The 26262-nt window shown below is 38.1% G+C and overlaps 1 protein-coding gene across 9 annotated transcripts in view; it reads left to right on the top strand.

Annotated features, from left to right (window-relative positions):
- MPHOSPH9 (M-phase phosphoprotein 9) overlaps positions 1-26262 on the top strand; it is a 51281-nt gene that overhangs the window by 4015 nt on the left and 21004 nt on the right. For 5 of the 9 annotated variants that reach the window (XR_009534702.1, XR_009534704.1, XM_060120993.1 and 2 more), the window contains 11 exons: positions 405-558; positions 5325-5414; positions 6114-6637; positions 7567-7690; positions 11621-11711; positions 13145-13233; positions 16189-16314; positions 16477-16937; positions 17268-17423; positions 21170-21257; positions 23091-23306. Coding sequence is in view for 7 of the 9 variants with exons in the window: in XM_060120993.1 (XP_059976976.1) it covers positions 405-558; positions 5325-5414; positions 6114-6637; positions 7567-7690; positions 11621-11711; positions 13145-13233; positions 16189-16314; positions 16477-16937; positions 17268-17423; positions 21170-21257; positions 23091-23306 (2119 nt within the window). In the remaining 2 variants the exon portion in view is untranslated. Of the gene's footprint in view, positions 1-404; positions 559-2729; positions 2885-5324; positions 5415-6113; positions 6638-7566; positions 7691-11620; positions 11712-13144; positions 13234-16188; positions 16315-16476; positions 16938-17267; positions 17424-21169; positions 21262-23090; positions 23307-26262 lie in introns of those variants that run through there. The other 4 variants (XM_060120998.1, XM_060120997.1, XM_060120994.1 and 1 more) reach the window with 4 other exon arrangements.

The raw sequence follows: 26262 nt of genomic DNA, 5'->3' as shown, positions 1-26262 counted from the left end.
GACTGTAATTCTGGGCAATGGAGAAAGAATCTCCATAACAATAAAGGTCTGTTCTTAAAGTGAGGTGAAATAATCCTCTGGAATAATTTAGATCGGAGTAGCTTAGAATTTTTCTTATTGTTTAGCAGAAACTTTTATTTTCTGCTGTACTCTGGAGTGTTCTCTCACTTCTGAAGAAGGTTTTTCTGTTGTGTTCTTAAAAATACAATTAAGTGCTGCCTGTCTTTTCACTGCTGTTTTCCCTTCGTGGACAAACTTGTGATCAGATTTTCAGCAAATGAGGTGCCATTAAGAAGGATTAAATATCAGTAGTTTTGTACTGCTCTGCTAAATCTTGAGCTGCTGAATTATTCAACACTTTGGTAGAATGAAGAAAACCATTTGAATTATTTATGTTTCAACAGAAGTAGTCCCCACCTTAGTACAAATGGGGTATCCTCTTTCTCAGGGAAGACCAGACCATCTGTAATTCAAGGTACAGTTGAAGTCCTAACCTCTTTAATGCAAGAGCTACACAACAGTGGAAAGACTGATTCGGAACTTTGGAAAAACTGTGAGGTATCTAGTTTTGTTTCATTTCTGGAATTAACAAAATAATTCTATTTATAGATATGCCTCTACTAAACTCTAAATTATTAGAAATGTATATCCTAAAGAGCATGATACTTAAGTTATTGCTAGAATAAAGTGGTCAAGGATATTAATTAGGGAACAATATAGAACAAATGTGAAAAATGATCAGAGGTATGTTTTAACAATATATTAGTGATTAGACATTCTAATTTATACTTTAAATGTGAACTAAAATATTGTCTTTGTTCATAAAAATGAGAATTCCAAAATTATTGATATTGTTACTAATTCTGATCTTTTAAGTAACTTATACAGAATTGTCATCATTTTGTAAAGCCTAAACCCACTTTGAAATATTTCTAATTATAAAGTAAGGCTTCCGTTTAATACCTTATCGCATTTAGCTGTGCTACATTGACTTATATTGGTTGTTCAGGTCAAGTGGTTCTTTCTTTTGTCCATAGGTTAAATTGTGACATAAAAATTTAACAGTTAAAAGAATACTTATAAATAAGTTTTGTTTCATGGAATAATGCCCAAGATAGACTTTTCCAAGGCTAGAATTGGTAACACTTTGTAGAAATGTGTAAAACATTATTATTAAATTCTTTAGAGAGCAGTAGATTTTGTTGTAAATGTTAATCATAGTTTTAAAACTATGTAGAATAAATGGAATGAAAGATTATCTGGTTTAAGAATTCAGCAGCAGCCACCCCTAAGTGTAATTACTTATATTCATTATACGTAATCATTGGAGTTGTAAAAATGACTATTATGGCAAACTTAAAAGAAAACTGAGTTTTAAGTTTTGATACCTTTTTTTTCCCATATAACAACCAGTATGTGCTAGTGCAAACGACCTATAAAATGCCATTGTAAAATGATGTAAATAATAATGGAATGTTTTATGAAATGCTTCCCCTAGTATACTTACTCATTAGCTTATAATACCTGAATTGATATGCTTTAAAAAAAAAATGAGGCATTGCCTCAATGTGCCTTGACTTCTGACAAATTCATTTTTAAGTAGAAATTGTTACTTTTAGTCTTTGAAATCAACATCTTAAATCAGAATCAGAATATATTTGTGAATTTAAGACACAGATGATTACAAGCCAGAATACCAACCAGGTACTTACACCTTTTAACATTTGAACCAGTTTCTTTCTTTCTGCCCTTTGTTCTCCTGTGATCTAACAGATTATTTTTATTCTGTTGAGTATTAGTTGACTGCTTAATTTTTATAATGTAGGCATATAATTGATTATTCACTGAAGAGCTTCTTAAGCTATTTCTTACTTTGACAGAATATGAAATACTTTTTTGGCCATTTCAGTAAAATTTCCTGAATTTGTTTTGTGTGTTTTCATAGCCTATGAAAATAAAAGTCTCTGATGCTTTAGGGTAATGATTTAGAAAGAATGGGAAGGTAATGATTGCGCAAGTCTTATTTCCCTGAATTTCATGTTTACACCTTTCTTTTGGAAAGATTTCTACCACTTATAAGAAACTAATCTACATTATTACAATAAAGAACTAAACCTCCACAGAGCTCTGGAAGAGATCTGGGGATGACCTGATTCTTTAGAATTCCTTTATAAAACGTATCTTCTGGGATTCTTAAGTTTATCACTGCTTAAACTTGGGAAGGTTATGTATTTTTATTAGATCAGGAAAGAATCTTTTAAGGCATTTCCATAGAAATACTTTAATACGTTCTTAAGTACTTGCTAATATTTCTATGATTGTAAGAAAAATTTAAAAGCACATCATTAACTAAATTATTTTAGCATTTTAACGATTTAGCACTACTGATTATGTATATAATAGTAATAGTTATGTGATAATTATTGACTATTTGCCGGGCAGTATACTAGATACTTTCTGTCAGTGGCACTCAACCTTATTGGACTCAAAGCCCTGTTTTTATAACAGTTTTCAAAATAACATCAACTTATATTGTCCTGAAATGAAATTCACAGATAATATAACCTGCCTGTATCTGCTTTTTAAAAAAAAATCAATGTAATGTCCTGTGCTATAAAAGAGGAATAATAGTTACTTATAATAAGATAATATGTAAATGTATAAATACTCAGACATATCCACATTAGAAAACATAATGTAGCAGCAGTCTGGTGTTTACTTCTATGTAGACTCACCTTGAACGCAGCAGCTATCAACACAGACTGATACATCTGCCTTGCACTGATGATCCAGCACTGCAACTGGTGACATGATTTTTTGAAATGGTGACTCATTTCTGAGCAAGTTCTGAAACATCTTGGTAGTTGCATTCCTGGACAATTTGGTGATTTGAAAACTATGCAAAATATGTATCATTCTTATAATATAAAATGGACACAGGACAGTTCTTTATTGTCAGGGACTATCCTGTGATTTGTATCCCTGGATCCTGCCCACTAAATGCTCGTGGTGCTCCCGCTATCCTCGTGACAACCATGACCTCACAGATTTTCAAAATATACTTCCCCCATTGAGATCACTGCTTTACGTGCATCACATTTAAATTTAAAATTTAGTCCTCTCAGCCACCTATGAGGTGTTGCTGTTCCCCTTTTATAAATTAGGAAACTGAGGCATAAAGAAGTTAAATTTACTTGTTCAGGACCACCCAGGTTGTTGGTGGAGAGGTGGGAGTCTGGCCTGGGAAAAGCCCATAGGATGTTTCCCAGGCCAGACTAGAGCAGCCGACGGCAGGAGCCCCCGTTCAGGCTAATAGCGCCAGGCACCTGCGCTCAGGGGAAAACTTGGCACCCATGCCCTCCAGCAGTATGTAAGATGCGGGTGGTATACATAGGTTTAGTTGGAAATGAATAATAGCCCTTCTTAATAATTAAGTGTATAATGTTATTCACAGTATTAATAATATTCTTAAATTAGCTTACTTAAAATTAAAACATTAACAATAAAGTCTGACTTGGAAAAACAAAGTCTCCACTAATTTATGGCCTGAATGAACTCTATTCATTTGTATCCTAAATAAGAAAATGATGATAAGGATGTGATTAATCTCAAGTGTCTCACATACTATGAAGCCATTTTTTGTTAAGTAAATTGTTATTCTATCATAATTTAGTTTTATGTGAATAATAACTTTATTAGGATAAAAATAACTCCTAAAAGTATAGAGGTATAACTGAATAAGAAAACTGTTGCCTGATGATTTCTTTTATGTTTTGATTAATATAAGATACTTTATAAGTTGAGAAGGTAAGGGACTTGATCTAGTCCACCTTGTCCTGAAGTCAATTGATTTAGATTTCACGCTTCCTATCAGTACCATCGTATTTCATTTTAAGGCTTCCTTTTCCAGTCTTGAGGTTTTCTCCACTTTACCTTAATACCGTTATACAGGTTTCAACTTAATTCTGTTATATAAGTGGCTTTCACCATGAACCTGAAGGGTCTCTGGATTGTGTAGTCTATAATACCAAGAAAAGCGCAGCTAGCAGTATCCATTGTTATACACTCGTTTAGACTGTATATCTGAGTGTCCACTCTTGGCCTTGTGTCCTAGGTGCTGGAGATGGGGTGGGCGCAGGGGTGGGAGACAGACAGGTTCACCAGGAGAACAAGTGAGAGACTTTCCGACTGTGGTAAACGCTCCGAAGGAACTAAACAGGGTGCCAAGAAAGAGAGAGAGTGACTGTGAGGGTGGTCTGGGAAACTCTTCGAGAGAAGATAATTGAGCTGAAATCTCAGAGGGGGAAGAAGCCAGCCATGTTGAGAACTGCGGAGAGGGCTTTCCAGGTAGAGGGTACAGCAAGTGCGAGACTTTTGAGGCGGAAGACAGTTTTGGCGTGTCCAGGGAACAGAAGGGGGCCAGCGAGGCTGGTGTGTGTCGAGAAAGGGACAGAGAGACTTGAGATGAAGCTGGGAGGTGTAGATGAGCCAGATCACGCAGGGCCCTGTAGGGAATGACTGGAGTGGAAAGGCACCGAAAGGTTTTAAACAGGGAAGCCAGTTGTGGTAGCTACTTGTTGACATTGTATGTTATTACATACGGTCTGTTACTGAAAGTAGACCAGCCTTTAGATTGAATTCAGCCTCTGGAGAAGTCTGTGCCCCCTCTCCTCCCGTGTTTTGGCCTAGTCTAATTATAAGAGCACTTAACTACTCTTGGGGGTCAGGATGGATCAGGACCTAAAAGTGGCCGTGAAGGGAATTATAGGTCACTTCCATAGGTTTTCAGAGTCATTTTTTCGTTCTTTTTCAGCTGCAGTGCTATAAAGCACTTTAATATCTGACTCTAAAAGAGGTTTTTTAACTTGAAGAACAACTAAATTAGGGATCAAATTCTCCTAATACTAAACTATTTGTTGTTTTAAGATGTGGGATTCTTTTTCTGCGTCCAGGTTAGTGTTTAAGAAAACCATTAGGTGTTATGAGGAAAGGAAGAGGGACTTAAGACAAATGTAAAGTACAACTAGCAGCAGTTCTTGATTAATCAGAAATGGTAGCAGATGACATCAAATTAAGATGCCATTTGAAAAAGAAGATTTACTCAGACCCTCAAATTTACTCAGACCACAGGTAACATAAGAAAGGGGTGCCCAATCCTATGTCCGTGTACTTTTGCATTAAATATAGTTTTATAATTAATTTAGCTTATGACTTTTACATTAAAAATACATTTTAAAAAAAGGCTCTTTCCCACTGGAGGAATATTTCTGTGAAATATTAGGTTAAAAATTTATGTCTAACTAAAATATTTTATAATTTACTAGACCAGGTGGTTACAACTATTCAATTTGGTGGAAAAACAATGCCAAGAGCAGATAGTTGCCCAGCAGGAACAGTTCCACAACCAAATTCAAGTAAGTTCTTTATATTGATTCTTGTTTTATATTGTAAGGTTTGCAGAAGAACCAATTAGTTAATTTTTTTTCCCCTTTTTTTTTGGGAGAAGGAAGGATTCTTTACTTGCAGCAAATAAGGAGAACACCGGGGATCTTTTCCCAAAGCAGTGTCTCCCCAAACTGCAAAACTGGGGAAGTTTTAAACTAAGGGTACACACATAATCGTGAGGGGGCTTAAGCAGAGGAGAACTCAGCATAGAATTGGGACAAAGGTCCACAGAGTCCAAAGCTGTAGTTGATTGAAGTCCGGAGGGTCAGCATCATCATTCCATCCTCCACCTGGGTGGGGGCCCGAGTTCCTGGTGTCAGCACTTACTGAAGCTCAGGTTCTTTGTGTCTCATCCCAGGAAGAATGCAGTGAGAGACAAAGTGATAGGTAAGAAGTAGATTTATTTATTTAGCGGTACACATTCCATATATAGGACTCGGTCTGTCTCAAAAGGTGAGAGTGGCCCTGCGAGAAATGCCAGAGTGTGGGCCATCTCAAAGATCCCAATTAGTTAGTTCTTTATATCAGTTTTGTTTATAAACTAAATATAATGCACATGTGTCATCTTTAGGGTAATATCTCATTTTTAAACACAATATTTTAAGACATTTATAAAAATGTGATGTTAATATACATCCTTAGCCAAACCTGTAACTTTTTATTTTCAGCGTATACAGAAGGAGATAAAAAATTTAGTCAAGTTACAGACCAATAATGCTTCCTGGGCTTCCTGTGATAGAAGTTCTTTAAGCAGACAAATATCTTCAGAAAGTCAAATGGGTTTTTTTTCTGAAAACAGTGAGAGAAATGAATCTGTTATCAGTTATCCCAAGTCTAAAGAACCTGAAATGCAGCGAGAAACATCCATGTCACAACCAGACTGCAACGTGGATAGTAGCTCAGTGAGCAGTGGGTATGGTACCTTTTGTGTCTCAGAACTAAATACCTACAAACCTAAGGACGCTCAAGAGTTCATGGAGCACGCAGAGGTTTCTAAAGGACAGTTTGGAGCACCGGTGGTGCAAAAGGAGTCACTTGTAGATGGTGTGAAAAACCAGAGTTTTTATATACATACAAATGAAGAATTTTGTGCATCTTTAAAGGAAGATACTCCCATTTTTCCTGGTGAATTTGAACACAGTTTTCTTGGTGAAAATAAGATTTCGGAAGTATACAGTGGAAAAACAGATAAGTAAGTAGAATTTCTCCATCACTTGAAGGGAGTTTGACTTGTTTATTACATTTATAATAAGCTAAACATGTTTAGTAAATACAGCTGCTTTTAGTTGGAATGAGATGTGTTTGAATGTCTATCAGTTTTATCAAATTGTTTTATTTACTGCCTGTGGAAAAAACTGAAATTAACAAAGCACACTACATGCTAACGACATCTGTCTTCCCATTTACAATGTTATAAGACTACTAAAACTCTTACGGTGAGAGGCCTTGCCAGAAAAGTACCTTTTGTATTTTCTAGTCACTATCGACTTGCTGAAAATTAGAGTATAGGACTGCATCAACAGTGGAATTTTGTCACACATGTTCATATAATTTAAAACAAAAAATTATATATAAGCATACTCAGTTTTATGTTTATAAGAAGAGATTTTTGTAAGTTAAATGACATTTTGATTGACCCAGGTAAAAGAAACTTTTGGTAAAAGAAACTTTGGCTGAATGTTTATAAAGCAAATAATCACTTAAAATTATGTTCCGTTTTATGTCTCTGACATATGTCATCCAGTGTAAGGTATTTTGCTGTGGCAACACAATCTTGGGTACCCATAAGTATAATTATAAGTCCATCTAAATAAGTATGCTTTCACTGTGGAGATATACTGAGTACTTGAAGGGGCCACTATGGTGGTTTTTGTTCTGTTCCATGGCGACAGACTATAAGTATTGTTAATCACTGCTAGTCAGTCTTTTTTCTTCATTTTGCCTTTAATAGTAAGATATGGTAAAAAGAAATTTATGTGAATCAATAAAAATCCATCCTCTCTCTGCTATCAGAAAAACAACTCAAAGCATTTTCCACTGACATAGTATCTACTAGTGTTTAGTTTTATCTGTGAAGGACAGCATTTAAAGAGAGGTGTTTTGTTTTTTTCTTTTTAATAGTAAATCTATAACATCATGGGCTCAAAAGCTGAAGCAGAACCAACCAAAGAGAGCACATAAAGAAGAGGGGTGTTCAAAACCTATGCAAGGAAATGAGCAAACCAGGAAATCACCAATTGAGAAAGTAGGTGACAAGTCACTTGACTCTGGCATGCTTCATCTATGGACAATTAGGATAATTATGTTGAGTTTACCACATGTTCATTAACATAAGTTTTTTGCCCTTTGTTTTGTATTGTTAATTTGTTCCATTGACATACCTTTTTTGGTGTCTCAAAGGATGGGAAACGATGCTCCAATTAGTGGTTCTTTAGTAGACTGGAAATCAAAACCAGTGAGGGATAAAATACTACTAAAAAAAAAGGAAACATTTTGTAAAGGTCCTAATTCTCTTTGTACTGCAAATGTTTACGAGTAATACATTGTTTTTTAAAAAACCCTCAAATAATTTGTTCTGCTGTTAAGTTGTAATAAGTAGTACTCTATGTGTGAACGCTTTAAGATGCCATTATAAAAACAGTTGAAGCTTGGACAACTCTGAATTTATAATCCAAGTTGTAAGAGATTGAATGTTTAAATTCTAAACATTCATTTAATTCCTTTTGCTCATATAGCAGCTGCTTTTGTTAACGAGCTGTAGCTACTGAGTAAGTTTTAAACATCTTTAAAGACCTTTTGGCCTAAATTGTCATAGAAAAACATTGTTCAGTATAATACATTGAAATCGCAAAGTCAAGTCTCTCTACAATCTTGATTCCTTTAGAAACTGGCCGTGTCTTGATCATCCTAAACATAGTCTTTCCATCTTCCTTTGAAAAAGATCTATTAAAGAACAGAAGTTGTGGGGACATTCCTGGTGGCGCAGTGGTTAAGAATCCGCCTGCCAGTGCTGGGGACACGGGTTCGAGCCCTGGTCCAGGAAGATCCCACATGCCGCGGAGCAACTAAGCCCGTGCGCCATAACTACTAAAGCCTGTGCTCCTAGAGCCCGTGCGCCACAACTACTAAAGCCTCTGCTCCTAGAGCCCGTGCTCCGCAACAAGAGAAGCCCCCGCAATGAGAAGCACATGCACTGCAATGAAGAGCAGCCTCTGCTCGCCGCAGCTAGAGAAAGCCCGCACACAGCAACGGAGACCCAATGCAGCCAAAAATAAATTAATTAAAAAAAAAAGAATAGAAGTCGTAAGAAGGCAGTCCCCCAGCCTTCATAAGGCAATATTTCTCTTTCAGTCATTTTTCTTTCTTCAGCCCATGATACTTAGGCTTCTTGATATCATCATTTTTTTAACTTACTCACATTTGTGTTGAGGAGGGAAATGAAGGTGAGGAAGCTACATGAACCGTCAAGCCTCGGGGGCTGGTGCTGTATTGGTAGCTTGTTCTTTGGAACCTGTGTGCCGTCAAGCATGGTATATCCTTATTTGGTGTGGTGACATAAAAGCATTTGGAGACTGAGGTGAAAGTTGTTTTTTTCATTGGAATAGGTTGGCAGAAATGGAGAATGTTTTCATATATAGTAGCTTCATTTTTTCTGTTTTTACCTTAACTGAAACTCAGTGTGTGGAGACTTTTTCACTTCTGATGAACTTTGGATTTGTGGTGTGTAACTTGGTGGATTCACTGTCTTTTGTGACTGTGGATCGGTATTTGTTCTATGTAGCCCTGTGGTTTCCAGAATTTGCTGCACATTGGAGTCACCTGAGGAGCCTTAAAACTCTACTTATGACTGGCCGCCAGCCCCAGGTGGTCTGTCCTCATTGGTGCAGTTGTGACCTATGATCAGGTGGTTTAAAAGCTCCTCAGGTGATTCTTATGTGCTGTAAAGCCTGGAACCAATGATCTAGCCTAATTTTCTCCCTTGATTCAGTGGAGAATCGACAAGCAGCTGAAGGATCAGAGACACTGCCTGAGAAATATGCCCTTGGGGGGGATAGGTCTACCTAGTAGCCTGTTCTGCCTCTGGGGATGTCAGTTGCGCAGGGGGTAAAGCTGTGATGAGGGCATGATTCCGTTTGAATTTTTCCTTTTCTTTGATCATCTCTGGACAAATTTTATTTTTCCTATTTTTTAAAGGTGAATTAGATATTTTTGCTATTAAATCATTAGGGGAAATCAAGTTTCTTTGGTGTGTCCAAGTTTTAAATGGCTTTCAGGTAGTGGTGGTTATTGAATCAGACACCACACCTGAAATGCACTTCTTACCTGCATAATTCTGAATCAAATTCTGTGGATTCACAAAAGTTGGAACTTTCTTCTTTAGTTCATCCTTTCTCTTCTCCCATTGTTTCTTTTTCCATTTTCAGTCTAAATCCAGGGAATCTTTATGATCAGAATTCTCTTGGGATCCAATTTTCTTTTTATACAAGGTAGTTTATTTGGGGTCCTAGCTATCTTGAAGCATGTCTTGAAATTGGATATTGTTTAGCACAAGGATTTTCCAAAGCTCAAGTCGGTCTTTGTTTCCTTGGTCCTTTGTCTGGGACAGACTGGCTGTTACCATTTCCCCAGGTGTGGGCTCCATGGTGGTTTTTCAGATGCTGCTAGACTGTTACTGATGAAGATCCTGTGCTAGGCTGAGGCCAGCTTCTCGGGAAGGGCTTTCCTTGCACCATACTTTCGTTGCTCTTCAAAAGCCAGGCCTGTTTTCTTCAGCCGATGCCTTGTGGCCCGGAAGAGTGCAGCAGGCAGCCGTGTGAGGTGAGCCCCCTCCAGCCAAGGGGGCGTGTGTCGACTGAGCACGTTAAGGTTTACACCAAAGAACCAGGAAAAAGTCAAAATATTTTAATTGGGATTTTTCACTTATTCTTCTGCAGTCAGCTTCTCTTGGTCTGTTAAGTACAGAGATGCGACAGAAATTTGAACAGGTAGGCGTTTTAGGAGAGACATTTGATGAAAAGGAGGCTAAAGTGGTGCCTTAGAAGGCTGAGGGGATAACCCCTCCTTGGTATATAGAATGTCATCAGCTTAGTGTGCTTGTGCTTTTGCAGTGGGTTCACAGGTGGTTGTAAGCAAATAGAGCTAAATACTTTTTAACAGGAATTAAAAGTTTGATGGTGGTGAAACTCATAAGAAAAATTCTGATGAAAATCACATATCTCTCTGGGGAAACACAGATTTCTTGTGACAATGCCAGAGATATTGTGAAGAGAGTTTAGCTTAGAATTTTTATTAGACTTGAGGATAAGTAAGCATTTTTAGCCTTTTCTGGTAACCAATTATTTGCATATAAGATGTAGTCTACTATTTAAAGTTCATAGTAATTATTGATATGCAGTTTTCAGAGTTGATTTATTGTCTTAATGATAAAAATGAATTGTTTTGGCTTTTACACTAATTTTTATACTAAACGACTTTAATTCTAGGCACTTGAAATTTCTTTTGGAAGTCGATGGCAAATTATAAATACATTTTCTCTTTTTAAAAAAATTAATTTATCTTTGGTTGTGTTGGGTCTTTGTTGCTGTGCGCGGGCCTTCTCTAGTTGTGGTGAGCGGGGGTTACTCTTCATTGCTGTGAACGGGCTTCTCATTGCAGTGGCTTCTCTTGTTGAGGAGCATGGGCCCTAGGTGCACAGGCTTCAGTAGTTGTGGCATGCAGGCTCAGTAGTTGTGGCTCACGAACTTTAGAGCACGGGCTTAGTAGTTTTGGCGAACGGGCTTAGTTGCTCCACGGCATGTGCAATCTTCCCGTACCAGGGCTCGAACCCGTGTCCCCAGCACTGGCAGGCGGATTCTTAACCACTGCGCCGCCAGGGAAGTCCATAAATGCATTTTCATTCTGCACTCATATTGTCTGCTTCCGGTTTCCTCTTTCATCTCCACAGAGAATCAAAATAAACTTTTGTAAATTACACAGGAATAGAAAATCCTTCATTGTTAATTCCTATCATTTTGCGATTCTTGTAACCATGGGGAAAACCAGGCTTGCTTTCTTTGTGAACCTCTGAAAGTTTCTCTGTGCCTGGGTTTGACACCTGGCTCTTATTCCTTGTGTCAGCAGTCTGTGCCTAAGGATTTTTAGCTGGCAACTAATGGTTTTCTTTCTTGAATTGTAGTCTGATTTCACTGCTGCTACACATTCTCGAGCTTTTTACCTCAACAAACCAGATGAGAGCCCAAATTGTTGGATGTCTGATTCAGGAACAGGTATGATACTTATATTTCTAAAGAGTTTTTTTCAAAATAATAACGTGTGCATTTCTCATAGGGTGATAATCATGTATATTAGAGTGGTTTCTGTAAAAGTATTATGTGTTGTCTTGTGCCTCTGGTAGCTGTAACTTCCTTACTTGCCTTACTTTGTGTTACAAGTTCTGTAAAGATAGAAAGCAGTACTTTTGCAATTATTTCAAACAGCTGCAAAAATTATCTCAGCATTTTTCAGATACTCCAAAATGAATTAAGAAATTCAAACTGTCTGTAAGCCATTCTTTACTCTCCACGGTGAGCTTATTTTAGCTTTAATGGCTTTACATACTGACTCCTTTTTCCCACAATCCCACATCCAATTCAGGATGAATTAGCTTTGCCTTGTGAAAATTACCATGATCCGATCACCTGTCATCACCTTCCTGCTCTCACCCTAACAGAGCCCCATCACCTGTCCCCTGGGTTCCCGCGAGCTTCCCAGCCTCCCTGCTTTCACCCTTGCAGCTTCCATCTGTTCTCAACACAGTAGCCAATGTGATCCTTTTTAAAGACAGGTCAGATCTTGTGACTCCTCTGCTCAAGCCCTGCGGTGGTTCCACTTCCCTCAGAATAACAGTCGGGAGGGAGTCTGTCCTTACAGAGGCCTGCAGGCCCCGAGACATCTAGCTCTGCTCTTTGACCTCACTGTCTGGGGCTCTCTCCCTTTCTCTGCTTCAGTAGAGAGGCTGTTTGCTCAAATATGCCAGATAAGTTCTCATTTTAGGGCTTTTGCTTTGGCTGCTTCCTGTATGTGGAATGTTCTCCCCCGCCCCTTACGGGGGAGCTCCCTCATATATGGCTAACACGGCCAACCCTGACCACCCTATTCAGAAAGAGCGCCTGCCCCCCCTTCTACACGCACTGCATATCCCCTTACACTGATTTGTAACTTTTACTAGAGTGCTCACCACCTTCTGACATACTGTGTGTACTGTATGATTGACTTACGGCTCACAGCTCATTCTTCACGCCTCCTCCTCCCCAGCTGGTACAGTAAACGCTCAATAAGGATTTGAATTATTGAATTCTTTAGATTGCTTCTATGTATGTCTGTACTGTGCATAAAGGAATTGTCTTTAAAAAATATTTTAAATTGCACGTGTTTATCTTGACTTTTAATAATATGATAGTTCAGTTTAAAATATTTGGATCATTAAGTTAGGACTCTTACATGGCAAGGCATTTATGTGATTTTTTTCCCTTCCAAATTCAATTTCCTGTATCCAGATAGCCAAAAACTTCCCGTATTTAATTTTCTTTAGGTAAAAATAAGTTATTCTAGAACACATACTTCCCATGTTTAATTTTCTTTAGGTAGAAATAAGTTACTCTAAAAGCATTTTTGTTCTTTTTCCTCACCCTTATCTATTCTGTGTATTTGTTCACATTAGGACTGACTTACTGGAAACTGGAGGAGAAGGACACGTATCACTCTCTGCCTGAGACTCCAGCCTCCTCCACGGATATATCACCAAGCCAGGTAATTTAATAACCCATGATGCACGTGTGTATTTGTTGTACAATTGTATATACTGGTTCATTTACAAAGTTTGTATTTTTCAATTGCTGATATACAGAAGAAAGCGTGGGCTTTAAATCATATCTGCCTGCTTTCAGGTTTGGTCTCTGTCGTTCACTGCCTGTGTGATCTTAGGAACGTTACTTAAAAATGGAATTAAAAATGCCTGGTTAGTGTGTTATGAAATTAAATGACATGGTTTTGTGCCCACTATTTTAAATATAGTAGGTACACAAATAAACTTCTTCCCCCGTTCCCAGGCGTGGTTTTGATTTTCTGTTCTGTTACACCCTCCCGCTGATCCGTTTGTATCATAATTATGAGCAATTTAATTTGCTGTTTTGATTTTCTTTGAGCGAGAAATGTAAATATTTTGTTGACTTCAGAGCAAAGAAATAAAAATATCCAGTATGTGTACATCGATGTATATATCTCACTTCTGTGTTTAGATCAGGAGATGAGAGAACAGGTTGGAGGAAAAGAGAGATACAATTAAAGTAACCAGGAGAGCTGTAAACACGAGTGACAGGCATAGATGGACAGGACAACATGGGACCAGTGTGGACATCGGAGTCCCAGAGAGGGTGGGAACCAGCATTCTGTCCTTCAGGAAAGGAGGAAAAAAGAGACAGATAAACACTAAGAAGGAAGGGGGGGAAGTGAGATTGAGGGGTCTGGGAGACTCGGTGGGCTTTGCAACTACAGGGCTCACTGCGTGTGTTTCTTGGTCTTCAACATCAGTAAATTAACACTATATTTTGTTGACTCAAAATATAAAGTTGCCATCAATTTTAAGCCTTCCTGTTTCATATTCTACCAAGAAAAAAAATTCATCAATCCGACGGATACAATGCTTATCCCTTAGAATTTATATTTTGTAGACTTAAACATATATTTTTATCCTATAATTCTCGTACATACTTATGGATAATATAAGTGAAGTAAATTAGTTGAAACTTCTTTACCTACAGGAGCTTACACTCCACACTCCTCTCTTTTTAAGTCAGTGTTGGTTTCTGTGTTTTCCACATGCCATTTCCCTTGGGCCACCAAGAGCATTGGTGACTTGGCATTTCTTTAAAAAAGGATGAAAGGCCTTGGTGCTGAGTTTTTACCTGGCTTAGTAGTTATGTAGGACTGGCCTGCTTTTGACTCTCAGATGGGGAATGTTGCTAAACATGTCTGATTCACTGTCCCTTAAATATTGCTTCTCAGGGGTTCCAGCGTAGTCTCTAGGATTTTCTTCCAAGCTGCTGACAACTATTTGGCCAATTTTGAAAGATTTTCTATTTGCTTATGAGCAGGCAGTGACAATTATGTCACAGCTGCTACTTGACCAAAGGCATTTGTAAGATGCTGTTAATTACAAGAGACATCCTCACTTCAGAGATGTTAAAATATGACAAGAAGGGAAATCATAAAAGCGGTGAAAAGGAAACTCCCTAGCAGTCCAGTGGTTGGGACTCTGAGCTCTCACTACCGAGGGCCTGGGTTCAGTCCCTGGTCAGGGAACTAACATCCCACAGGCCACTCGGCACACCAAAAAAAAAAGGTGGTGAAAAATATTACCTCGTATTACGGTGAGCTGTAAATAGCATACTTGCAACTGTTCACCCAGGGCAGGATTCCTCAGGCTGTAGCCATAGTCCAAGAGCTGCTGCTTGGCATAGATTTCAGTGACTGAAAAGGCTTCCAGGTTGTTGGTGTATAAAAAGTAAAAATTCAAAGCAGGATTATAGAAATTGTGGTAAATTTTAAGGGTTTACATTTAACAAATTAATGCCTTTAATGCACACACAAAAAGTATAATTAATTGTCTTTTTCACAAGCTAGTTATAGAGTTTATTAAAAAAAACATTAGTTCATGGTGCTCTGCAGTCTGTCTATGTAGGGTCTGGAAATGGGACAGTTTAAAAGTTTAAAGCTATAGGACGAATGTGTTCTTTCAGCGCTTTCAATGTATCTCTCACTCAATCTGTAATCTCATTTGAGAGAATGTCCACATTAGTTTAAATTTGAGGCCCAGGGTTAAATGGTACCCCTGTCACGCCCTACAATAAGTCCCACATTGAAATAATTTAAGCCCAGTGTTTTAATATTCGGAGTTTAGGTTTGTAACACTTCCAGTGTAGCAAAGCCCTGATTTCAGCTGTAGAAGTTAGGATTGTATCTTCTTTTTTTTTAAAAAAAATATTTATTTATGTATTTGGTTGTGTGGGGTCTTAGTTACAGCATGTGGGCTCCTTAGTTGTGGTATGCAAACTCTTAGTTGTGGCATGCATGTGGGATCTAGTTCCTCGACCAGGGATCAAACCTGGGCCCCTTGCATTGGGAGTGAGGAGTCCTATCCACTGTGCCACCAGGGAAGTCCCCATATCTTCTTATTTTACTAATTAAAAAAGGGTCTTATTCTGATTGGGTAACTTCTTTCTTAACACTTCTTGTTGTCTGCCAACTCTTAAACACGAATATAACTACAGAGCTGGGGAACTCCACCTTTTGACACCTGTCCCTTTGAGTCACAGGAAATTAATCTGGCCAGAAGTTTTCTTGCCCTGCTTCCTTCATTCATTATGAAGTCTTTTCTTACCTCGAAACTTTGTTCTTATTTTGAGTAAGGAGATTACCAAGGATTTTATTCTTTGGAAGTGTCCTTAGGCTGCTAAATATCTTAGGTTTAAATTATCCCCTTAATATTTATTGTTAGAGGGTATGAAAATTTTTTCATTCTGAGGGAGCCTCATAATAGGTAATGACTTCCAAACTGTTATTACAAATCTGGCAGTCTGGCATCTCAGTTTATTTTAAAGTTTTCAAAAATCTTTTTATGGTGCTGATCTTGATATCAGGAAAGTAAACTTTTTTCATCATTGATTCGTTGATAATGTTTAAATAATTTTGTTTCATATCTTTAAGTCTAATACTAGTAATGAGATGAAGCTACCATCACTGAAGGATATTTATTATAAAAAACAGAGGGAAAACAAGCAGTTACCTGAGAGGAATCTCCCTTCTGCTTCCAACCCAAATCATCCACCGGAGGTAAAGTTGACAGCACTCTGCTGAGTGGCAATGAAAGATGACTCATGACTCTTAACTCTCATCTTGAGCTTCCTTTTCCCTAGGAGATCTAAAGCCTACTCACTTGAAAACGAAAACTGAGTACAGAGGGCGAGAGCTTACTGTTGTCTGTCTTATTTCTAGGTACTGACTCTAGACCCAACGTTACACCTGAAGCCAAGTCAGCAGATTTCAGGGATTCAGCCACATGGCTTTTTGAATGCCCTTGATGACAGAATATCCTTCTCACCGGACTCCGTTCTAGAACCTAGTATGGCTAGTCACTCTGACATAGACTCGTTTTCACAAGCAAGTCATGTTACTTCTCAGTTATCTGGATTCCCAAGATATCCTTCAAGTACAAAAGTGTCTCCAGTGGACTCTTGGAAAAATCATGCATTCCAAAATGAAAGTAGGACCAGTTCCACGTTTCCTGCAGTATATGCTATTGGTAGTAACGACATCTCAGTCAACAGTGTAGATGAAGAAAACACTGGCCTGGTACCTTTTGCCTCAGTCAGTCAGTCCCAGCTTCCAGGTACAGCCAGTGGTGTCCCAGAATGCATTTCACTGACTTCCCTGGAAGATCCTGTGATATTGTCTAAGTATGTATTTCAGTGAATGGCTTATAATGTCAATAGGTTTTTTATGATGTCTACTTGAATGATGAAAATTGTTTTTATTGAACTTCAGTAATGTATAAAAAATTAAAAAGATAATATAATGTTTATAAGGTAGACCATCTAAAAATGAATGTCTTTTTATTTTTTTGCTTTATTAGTTGTCATCTTGTGTATTAATCTATTATATTTTCTGTGGGTGTATAAAGGAAAAAGGCTGTATTTTTATGTATGAGAATCATTATGTTCTTGGTTTTTCTTATTGAGATAGTGAGGAGATGCTTTCTAAATGATGGTTTTTCCTCTCACCAACAGGGTTAGGCAGAACCTGAAGGAAAAGCATGCTCGACACATCGCAGATCTTCGAGCTTATTATGAGTCAGAAATAAATAGTTTGAAACAGAAACTGGAGGCAAAAGAAATTCCTGCAGTTGAAGATTGGAAGAAAACCAATCAAATTCTTGTAGACAGGTAAGACTTATAATTTAACTGTAAAGTTAGTGTTTCTCCAACTTGGATATATTATTTTCCCCAAAGTATAACATATTATGATGTTAAAACACTTTGAAAACGTGTGCTTTAGATTTGAAAATTTTCACACAGAAACATGTTTGCCTAAGTAATTATTTTTAAAGATTTGAGGGAATTCCCTGGCAGTCCAGTGGTTAGGACTCCTTGCTCTCCCTGCTTAGGACCCGGGTTCAATCCCTGGTTGGGGAACTAAAATCCTGCAAGCCGAGGGTGCAGCCAAAAAATAAAGATTTGAGCCATCCTCTTACAAAACACTGATAATTGATGAGGACATTTGTTTTGTGTGGGCGAAATACTGAGATAGTTGAGCAGATTTTGTATATGTAAAGGAATGTCATTTATGGGCGAATTAATGCTCTATGGATTCCCTAATAAGTCTATGATTGATGTCCTGGGGCAGTTCTCAACCTTTCTTCATACCCAGAAATGCATAACTTTAACCCAGACACTCATGAACCTGTGGAAAGTTATCTCATTCAAAAAAACCATAGACACACAGGGGAGAACGGTCTTATACTAGGGATAGCTTTCCACTTATTTTAGAGAGAGAGAATCATTTACAAAATTTGATGTTTTTACTAGTATTAATAACAGCGTACTTGAGGGACTTCCCTGGCTGTCCAGTGGTTAATTTAAGACTCCACGCTTCCACTGCAGGTGGCTTGGGTTCGATCCTTGGTCGGGGAACTAAGTTCCCACATGCCATGCGACATGGCCAAAAAAATAACAGCATACTTGCAACATACTTTACAAATGGTATTAAACAGATTGAAAACTGATGGAGTCTAGGTGACAGCAAAGTCTTCTCTAGGGCAAAAAAAGACAAAAGCCCTGGAGAAAAGATTAGGAGGGAACTGAAATCTGATCCAGTTAACAGTTTAATTTGGAGAATTCTAGGAAAACTTGCTTTTATTTATCTATTTATCTCTTTGGCTGTGTTGGGTCTTTGTTGCGGTGCGCAGCCTTCTCATTGCAGTGGCTTTTCTTGTTGTGGAGCAAGGGCTCCAGGCACGTGGGCTCAGTAGTTGTGGCACACGGGCTCAGTAGTTGTGGCTCATGGGCTCCAAAGCACAGGCTCAGTAGTTGTGGCGCACGGGCTCAGTTGCTGCGCGGCATGTGGGATCTGCCTGGACCAGGGCTCGAACCCATGTCCCCTGCATTGGCAGTTGGATTCTTAACCACTGCGCCACCAGGGAAGTCCGGAAAACTAGCTTTTACACTAGTGTGTGGTTGCTGTGGTAGTTAACATGCTGTCTTGATCCTGATCGTTTCTTTTTTTGTTTGTTTGTTTGTTTGTTTTTTGCGGTACGCGGGCATCTCACTGTTGTGGCCTCTACCGTTGTGGAGCACAGGCTCCGGACGCGCAGGCTCAGCAGCCATGGCTCACGGGCCCAGCCGCTCCGCAGCATGTGGGATCCTCCCAGACCGGGGCACGAACCCCTGTCACCTGCATCGGCAGGCGGACTCTCAATCACTGCGCCACCAGGGAAGCCCCCTGATCGTTTCTATAGCTTCCATTTTGCTGTTGGTGGTGGCGATGGGGGTACAATGGCAGAGAAGTAGTTTGAAAAGAGCCAGGAAAAAAGGCCAGTTTTAGGTTTTCTAGGACAAAAAGAAAAGAGTAGATACCAGGCTGGGGGAAGTTTGTTCTTATTTTTGTTCTGTTTTGTTTTTTTAAGAAGGCACAGATGACCACAGGTACTTCCTGTTGGAAAACAGAAATCTGAAAGAAGCCGACCAGCAGACCTTGTTAGGTCAAAGACGGGGTGCCAAAGAAGGGGAGCTAATTAAAACATCTTTATGTCTAGAAGCTGCTAGAGCACATGGAGCAGTGAGAGAATGTAGGAGGAGCAAATTGGAAGTCAGGGTTTTAAATAAGTGGTCGTGTTATAACAGTGTAACAACAGCAATTTAGGTAGTGGAGTAAATGTACTGATAGCGTGCAAATGAAGAGCAACGCATTATTTTCTCCTACCAGTACCCCTAAAGGGCTTGATTTGGCCTACCATATAAAACTGTGTTACAGAGGACAGTAGAAACAAAATGAGAAGTTGCAGTTATTTAGAACTGGAAAAACGATTTACCCAAGACAAAAACCAATATTATGTTGTCAGTGTACACAGCAATTTTTTTCAAATTTCAGAATTGCAAATTGGGGAATCCCACTGCTATTGCAGATGGGACCATTAACACTTATATTGTCACACAATTGCAACTTGGGGGATGAGATCTCTGGCATACCGGAATCAGTGAGGTAATTACAACAGAAAAATAACAACACAGCAACACTTGACTATTTAGTGATCTTTGTTTCAAGAACAGTTTCATCAGTGTTTCATTTCTGCAAGGCATTAATGCATCGTGGGTAGGTGCATGACTCTGGAGCCAGACTGCCTGGCTTAGAATCCCAGTGTGACGCTGGAGGAGCTTAACTTCTCTGTCTCTGTATTTTCATCTGTAAAATGGGAATGATGACAATCCTAACACACAGGATTGTGAGGATGAATGCAAAGTGCTTAACAAAGACTGAGTGTGTAGTCAGTGCCGAATAAATATTAGCTTTTATTCACAACACATCATTGAACACTGATTCAAAATGGTGACCAAATTCTTCCATGTATTTTCTTTTTTTTTTTTTCTTCCATGTATTTTCTTATTTTGAGGTTCTATGGTAATTAACTTTACAAAGAAAGTCTTTAAAAGAATAACAAGTCTTATAAAGAATAACATTCATGCTGATTTGAAATAGTACAGAAGGATTTATATGGAGTCTTTCTACCCCATCTTTTGTTTTCACATCCTAGACTTAATTTTTTGCATCCCTCCAGAAATTATAATGCATATACAGATATATTTTCTTCATAGATCAAGTTATTTTATGCAGTTTTCTATATCTTGCCTATTTAATTTTTATTTTTTAATGTGATAAAATAACAAAATCTACCATTTTAACTATTTTGAAGTTTACAGTTCACTGGCATTGTCCATTCACATTGCTGTGCTACTGTCACCAGTATCGATTTCTGGAACTTTTTTTCTCTCGCAAAACTGTTGTTCTATACCCATTAAACAATAACTCCCTATTACCCCCTCCCTCCAGCCCCTGGCAACCATCGTTCTACTTTGTCGCTATTAATTCGATGCTTCTGGGTACCTTGTATAAATGGAATCACAGTGTTTGTCCTTTTGTGTCTGGTTTATTTCACTCAGCATAATGTCCTTGAGGTTCTTCCATGTTGTAGCATGTGTCAGAATTTCTTTCCTTTTTAACATTGACTAGTACTTCATTGCACACACCACACCACACCACACCACACCACACCACACCACACCACACAACACACACACACACACACACACACACACACACTGCATTTTGTTTATATCCATTCATCCTTGGTGGACACTTAGGTTGCTTCCATCTTTTGGCTATTGTGAATTTATGCTGCTATGAACGTGAATGTACAAATACTTGTTAGGGATCTTTTCATATCATTTTAAATTTTTTCCGGATACTATAATATCAGGTTCATTGGATATATTTTACTAAAATGGCATCCTTAGTCTTGGCTAACATTGGAGAATTTGTTTTACCTAATATATTGGAGAATCAGTTAGATTTTTATAATACTTTTAAGAGAAAGGATCTTGTCTTTGATTGTTTTCTTTCAATATATGGTTTTTAGATGTGGCCAGTTAGATAGTGCTCTGAATGAAGCTACTAGTCGTGTGAGAACACTTGAAAACAAGAATAACTTGCTGGAAAGAGAAGTGGTAAGTAAGTACTCTATTTTTTGTTGTTCTAGTGGCTTAATGTTAAAAATTTAAGCTTTTTTATTAATTGAACTTTAGAGACAAATGAATAGTTTTATAAAAACATTGGTTGTATGTTGCTTGTCTTCTCCTTTAGGATGTCTTATTGTTACATTTATATTTTGAATGCTGCTGGCTTCATATGATACTATAAACTTTTACCCTCTAAAATTTTTATTTTTTATTTGGGATATAATTTGCATATCATAAAACTCATCCTTCTAGAGTGTATAATTCAGTGGTCTTTAGTATATTCACAAATTTGTGTGACTACCACCACAATTAATTTTAGAACTTTTTTCTCACTCAGAAAGAAACCCCAAACCTCTTAGCCATCTCCCCCATTACATGCTCTTCTCGGCCATGAGCAACCACTACTCTGCTTTCTGTTTCTCTGGGTTTACCTATTCTGGGTATTTGATGTCAACGGAATCAAACCGTATGTGACCCCGTGTGTCTGGCTGCTTTCACTGAGCATTAGGTTTTCAAAGTTCATCCATAGTGTAGCATGGACCAGGACTTCACTCTTCTTATGGCTGAAGAATATTCCGTAGTGTGGATGCACCACATTTTGTTTATCCATCCATCAGGTGATGGATGTTTGGGTTATTTTCACTTTTTGGCTATTATGAATGATAGTGCTATGCACATTTATATTTTCAAGATTTTATGTGGATGCATTTTCAGTTTTCTTGGGTGTATAACTAGGAATGCTTAACCTTTCCTCTTAAATAACTTTTCTTTCCCATGCATTACCAAGTTTTATTCTTCTGTGCATAATTTTACAAACAGTGTTTTGCTGCAAAATGCCAGTTATATTCTAGACATTTTTTGTTTGTCTTTGATGGGTTTTTTGTTTGTTTGTTGTTTTTTGATGCTGAAACCGGGATAGTTTTGATGTTTTTTTAAGTTATCTTTGTCTCCTCCTAAACTATAAACTTCATGAAGTCAGGGACCTTTCTTGTTGATCTTTTTTTTTAAATTTAATTAATTAATTTATCTATTTTTGGCTGTGCTGGGTCTTTTGCTGCCCACGGGCTTTCTCTAGTTGCGGGGAGCAGGGGCTACTCTTCATTGTGGTGTGTGGGCTTCTCATTGAGGTGGAGCACGGGTTCTAGGCACATGGGCTTCAGTAGTTGTGGCATACGGGGTCAGTAGTTGTGGCTCTAGAGCGCAGGCTCAGTAGTTATGGCACATGGGCTTAGTTGCTCCATGGCATGTGGGATCTTCCCGGACCAGGGCTCGAACCTGTGTCCCCTACAGTGGCAGGTGATTCTTAACCACTGCTCCACCAGGGAAGTCCTCTTGTTAATCTTATATTTCTAGCACCCTAGTGCCTGCCATCTAGTGGATTTGCAATTAATGATTGTTGAATGAATATTAACATTTCAGATGTTTTGAATTTTCTCTTTTATTTTCATTGTAAGTGAGAGAGTAGGGTAAGAACTGCTTTTTTTCCCTCTAAATATTAATGTGGGGCAACAAATTCCAGCTATGCTTTTGGAATCATTTCTCTAATAGCCATGGTTATTTTTTCCTCATGAAAGTCATCTACAGGTGAGTCCTGGAATCAGAATGCCCCAGACAGTGGTTTTCTGTGTATTATTCTATAGGGTAATCCTTTCTAGTCTCCATCCCAGGATGTAACAGAATATCAAATTTGTTCATTTCCATTTATGTGTTTTGTTTTATTACTTTTCTTTTATATTTAATGTCCACAGATTATTAGCTGCTATTGAGACATCTATTTTTTTTATTATTATTAAAAACAGTGTATTATCCTTGTCTTTGTAGAGTGATCTTAGAGAACGCTTCAGTGCAGCCAGCAGTGCCTCCAAAATTTTGCAGGAACGAATTGAGGAAATGAGAACAAGTAATAAAGAAAAGGACAATACCATCCTTCGACTGAAATCTAGACTTCAGGATTTAGAAGAGGCATTTGAGAATGCTTACAAACTCTCAGATGATAAAGAAGCAAGACTAAAACAAGAAAATAAAATGTTTCAAGATGTAAGTGACAAGTAACTCAGTGACGTGATTGGCTAAAAGTAATTTCAGATATTGTAGTCTTACAAGCTATTATGATTTTTTCCACATTTATTTTCATTTTACATAACTTTGCTGTAGCTGCAAATATACGTAGACTTTTCTGATTGAGTTAGTTGGGTCTTATCTTAAAGCAGGAAGTCAGGGCTTTCAGAGCTATGGTGTCACTCCCACGCCTTTCTGTCTCTGGCAGGGCAGCCTTTGAGCTATCTTAAATCAACATCTGTGTGTCTGGCAGGTACAACGGACCAGATTTACAACAGGCTTGATAAAATTTTTCACTTTGATTTAATTTCACTTAAAAGTTAGATTTGTATAACATTGAAACTGGATTAGGTTTTAGGTTTTGTTTTTTTTTTTAAAGTAAAATCTGAAAGTATTTCGGCTGTTGATATTTTCTTCCTGATAGCTTTAGATTTGATTCTTGCTGCTTTGTTTTTTAAAATTTATTTTCCTGAAGGTAATACATGTCAGTGGTTTAAATGGTCAAATATCAAATGAGAAACAGCAATCTTCTTCACCTCTCCCTATCTTGGAGTCCTCTACCCTAGAAGCCATTATTTTCAGCTCTTTTAGCCATTCCTTCTAAAGTTTTGCTCCATGTTTCTAAGTAACAAACTTACATTGCTCTTTTTTTTTCCCCATCAGTTTCAGACATTATATATTGACTACCCTCTGTGCAAGGTCACAGTGTAGCTTTCTTATACCATTTGCTCCCCAAACAAACACTCCCCCCCTCTTTCCAATGTGATTGATGTATTAAATTGATTCTGAGAAGCTTATTCTTTTTTTTTTTTTTTGCGATATGCGGGCCTCTCACTGCTGTGGCCTCTCCCGTTGTGGAGCACAGGCTCCAGATGCGCAGGCTCAGCGGCCATGGCTCACGGGCCCAGCCGCTCCGCAGCATGTGGGATCTTCCCGGACCAAGGCACGAACCCGTGTCGCCTGCATCGGCAGGCGGACTCTCAACCACTGCACCACCAGGGAAGCCCGAAGCTTATTCTTTTACATTTGAACAACTCAGAAATTGGAATGCATCTTCATAGTGTCATATTTTAATTGGCAGCACTTTTTCCTCTTAGTATTTTAGTAAATAATATTAAATAGCATTTCTAGTTAGTGGTGTCTTAGACTTTAAATATGATATACTATCATTTATAAATGAATCAGAATTCAGTGTTTCTTATGTCTATGCAAATATTTTTCAAAGCTAAGCTGCAGTGTTCAGTGACTGCATTTCCTTTCTCTTACAACTTTATTTTTCCTAGACTTAATAATTGGCTTGTCTCTTTATCTGCTTGCTTAGTTTTTAAGCATGCATAGCACTTCCTTTCCTCCCGCCTCCCCAGTATCCTTGCTTCAGTCTGAACTGATTGCCCTCGAGGTCTGATACACAGATTTCTAGGACTTGCCTTTGTCATCATCCTGGGAATTGTCTTCGTTTCTTTCCCATATTGAATCTGTCCTTTTGTGTGGATTCTATGTCTTCCTTCTTGGTTTAACTCTGTTTTGCTAGAGTACATCTCCTGAGAAAAAGAAGGCATAAGAGACAAATTTTGAGGCCTTCCATATCTGAAAACTTTTATAGTTGCAGTCACACTTTACTTTTTAAAAACTACTTTATGTTTTAGAACAGTTAGAATTACAGAAAAATTGAGGAGATAGTGGAGTGTTCCCATATGGCCCCCACCATTTCCCGTTATTAGCATCTTGCATTAGTACCATACCTTGGCCACAATTAATGAGCCAATTTTTTTTTTTTTAATGTTTGTTTATTTTGGCTGCTCCGGGTCTTAGTTGCCACATGCAGCCTTCTAAGTTGAGGCGTGCGGACTCTTAGCTGCGGCAGCATGTGGGATCTAGTTCCCCGACCAGGGATCTAACCCAGGCCCCCTGCATTGGGAGCGGGGAGTCTTACCCACTGGACCACCAGGGAAGTCCCAATGAGCCAATATTGATACATTATTATTAAGTAAACACCACAGTTTATTCAGATTTCCTTGCTTTTTTCCTAATGTTCTTTTTCTGCTCCAGGACTCCCTCTAGGAGACCAGATTACATGTAGTCTTCATGTCTTCCTAGGCTCCTCTTGGCTGTGACAGTTTCTCAGACTTTTCCTGTTTTTCATGATCTTGACAGTTTTGAGGAGAACTGGGCAGGTATTTTGCAGTATGTCCCTTGGGATTTGTCTAATATTTTTCTCATGATTAGACTAGGGTTATTAGGAGGAAAATCACAGAGGTAAAGTACCATTTTGGGCATATCATACATACCAGCAAGCCCTATGTTTTTTATTCCTTTATAGTCATTTTAGTAAAGTTTCAGGAGGGAGTGCATATGAACACTCCATTCCGTGTGCCATATTTGATTAGAACTTTACATGGTTCGGTTATTACTGTTCTCATTCATACACATTAATAGTATAATTTTAGTGTGTGTGAGTACATGAGCTCCTGGTTTTTAAAACTTGTACTTCTTAACATCAGACCTACAGAAAGTTGCAAAAGCTGTGTGAATAATTTTCATATACCCTTCACCTAGATTCTGAAAGTTAACATTTTATAATATGTGCTTTATCATTCGGTCCACGTATAGTTTAAAGATTTTTAAAAAAAAAATAATAATTTTTTTTCCAAACTTTTTTAGAGTAAGTTAGAGATATAATGCATCTTTATCTCTAAATACTTCAAGGTCTATTTCTTAAAAACAAGGGCAGTCTTTTATATAACCATAGCAAAATTAGGAAATTAACATTAATATAGTAATTTATACATGCCATTCAATTTTTTTGCAAATTATACCACAAGTATTCCTTATAACAAAATAAACTTTTTTTCCCTTGTTCGAGATCCGATCCAGGACTACATGTTGCATTGAGTTGTCACATCTCTTTTATCTCCTTTAACCTAGAGCAGATCCT

This window comes from Lagenorhynchus albirostris, chromosome 14, assembly GCF_949774975.1.
Source record: "Lagenorhynchus albirostris chromosome 14, mLagAlb1.1, whole genome shotgun sequence".
Lineage (NCBI taxonomy): Eukaryota > Metazoa > Chordata > Mammalia > Artiodactyla > Delphinidae > Lagenorhynchus > Lagenorhynchus albirostris.
Note: the sequence above shows the minus strand (reverse complement) of the source record. Positions and strands in the feature narration are given on the sequence as shown.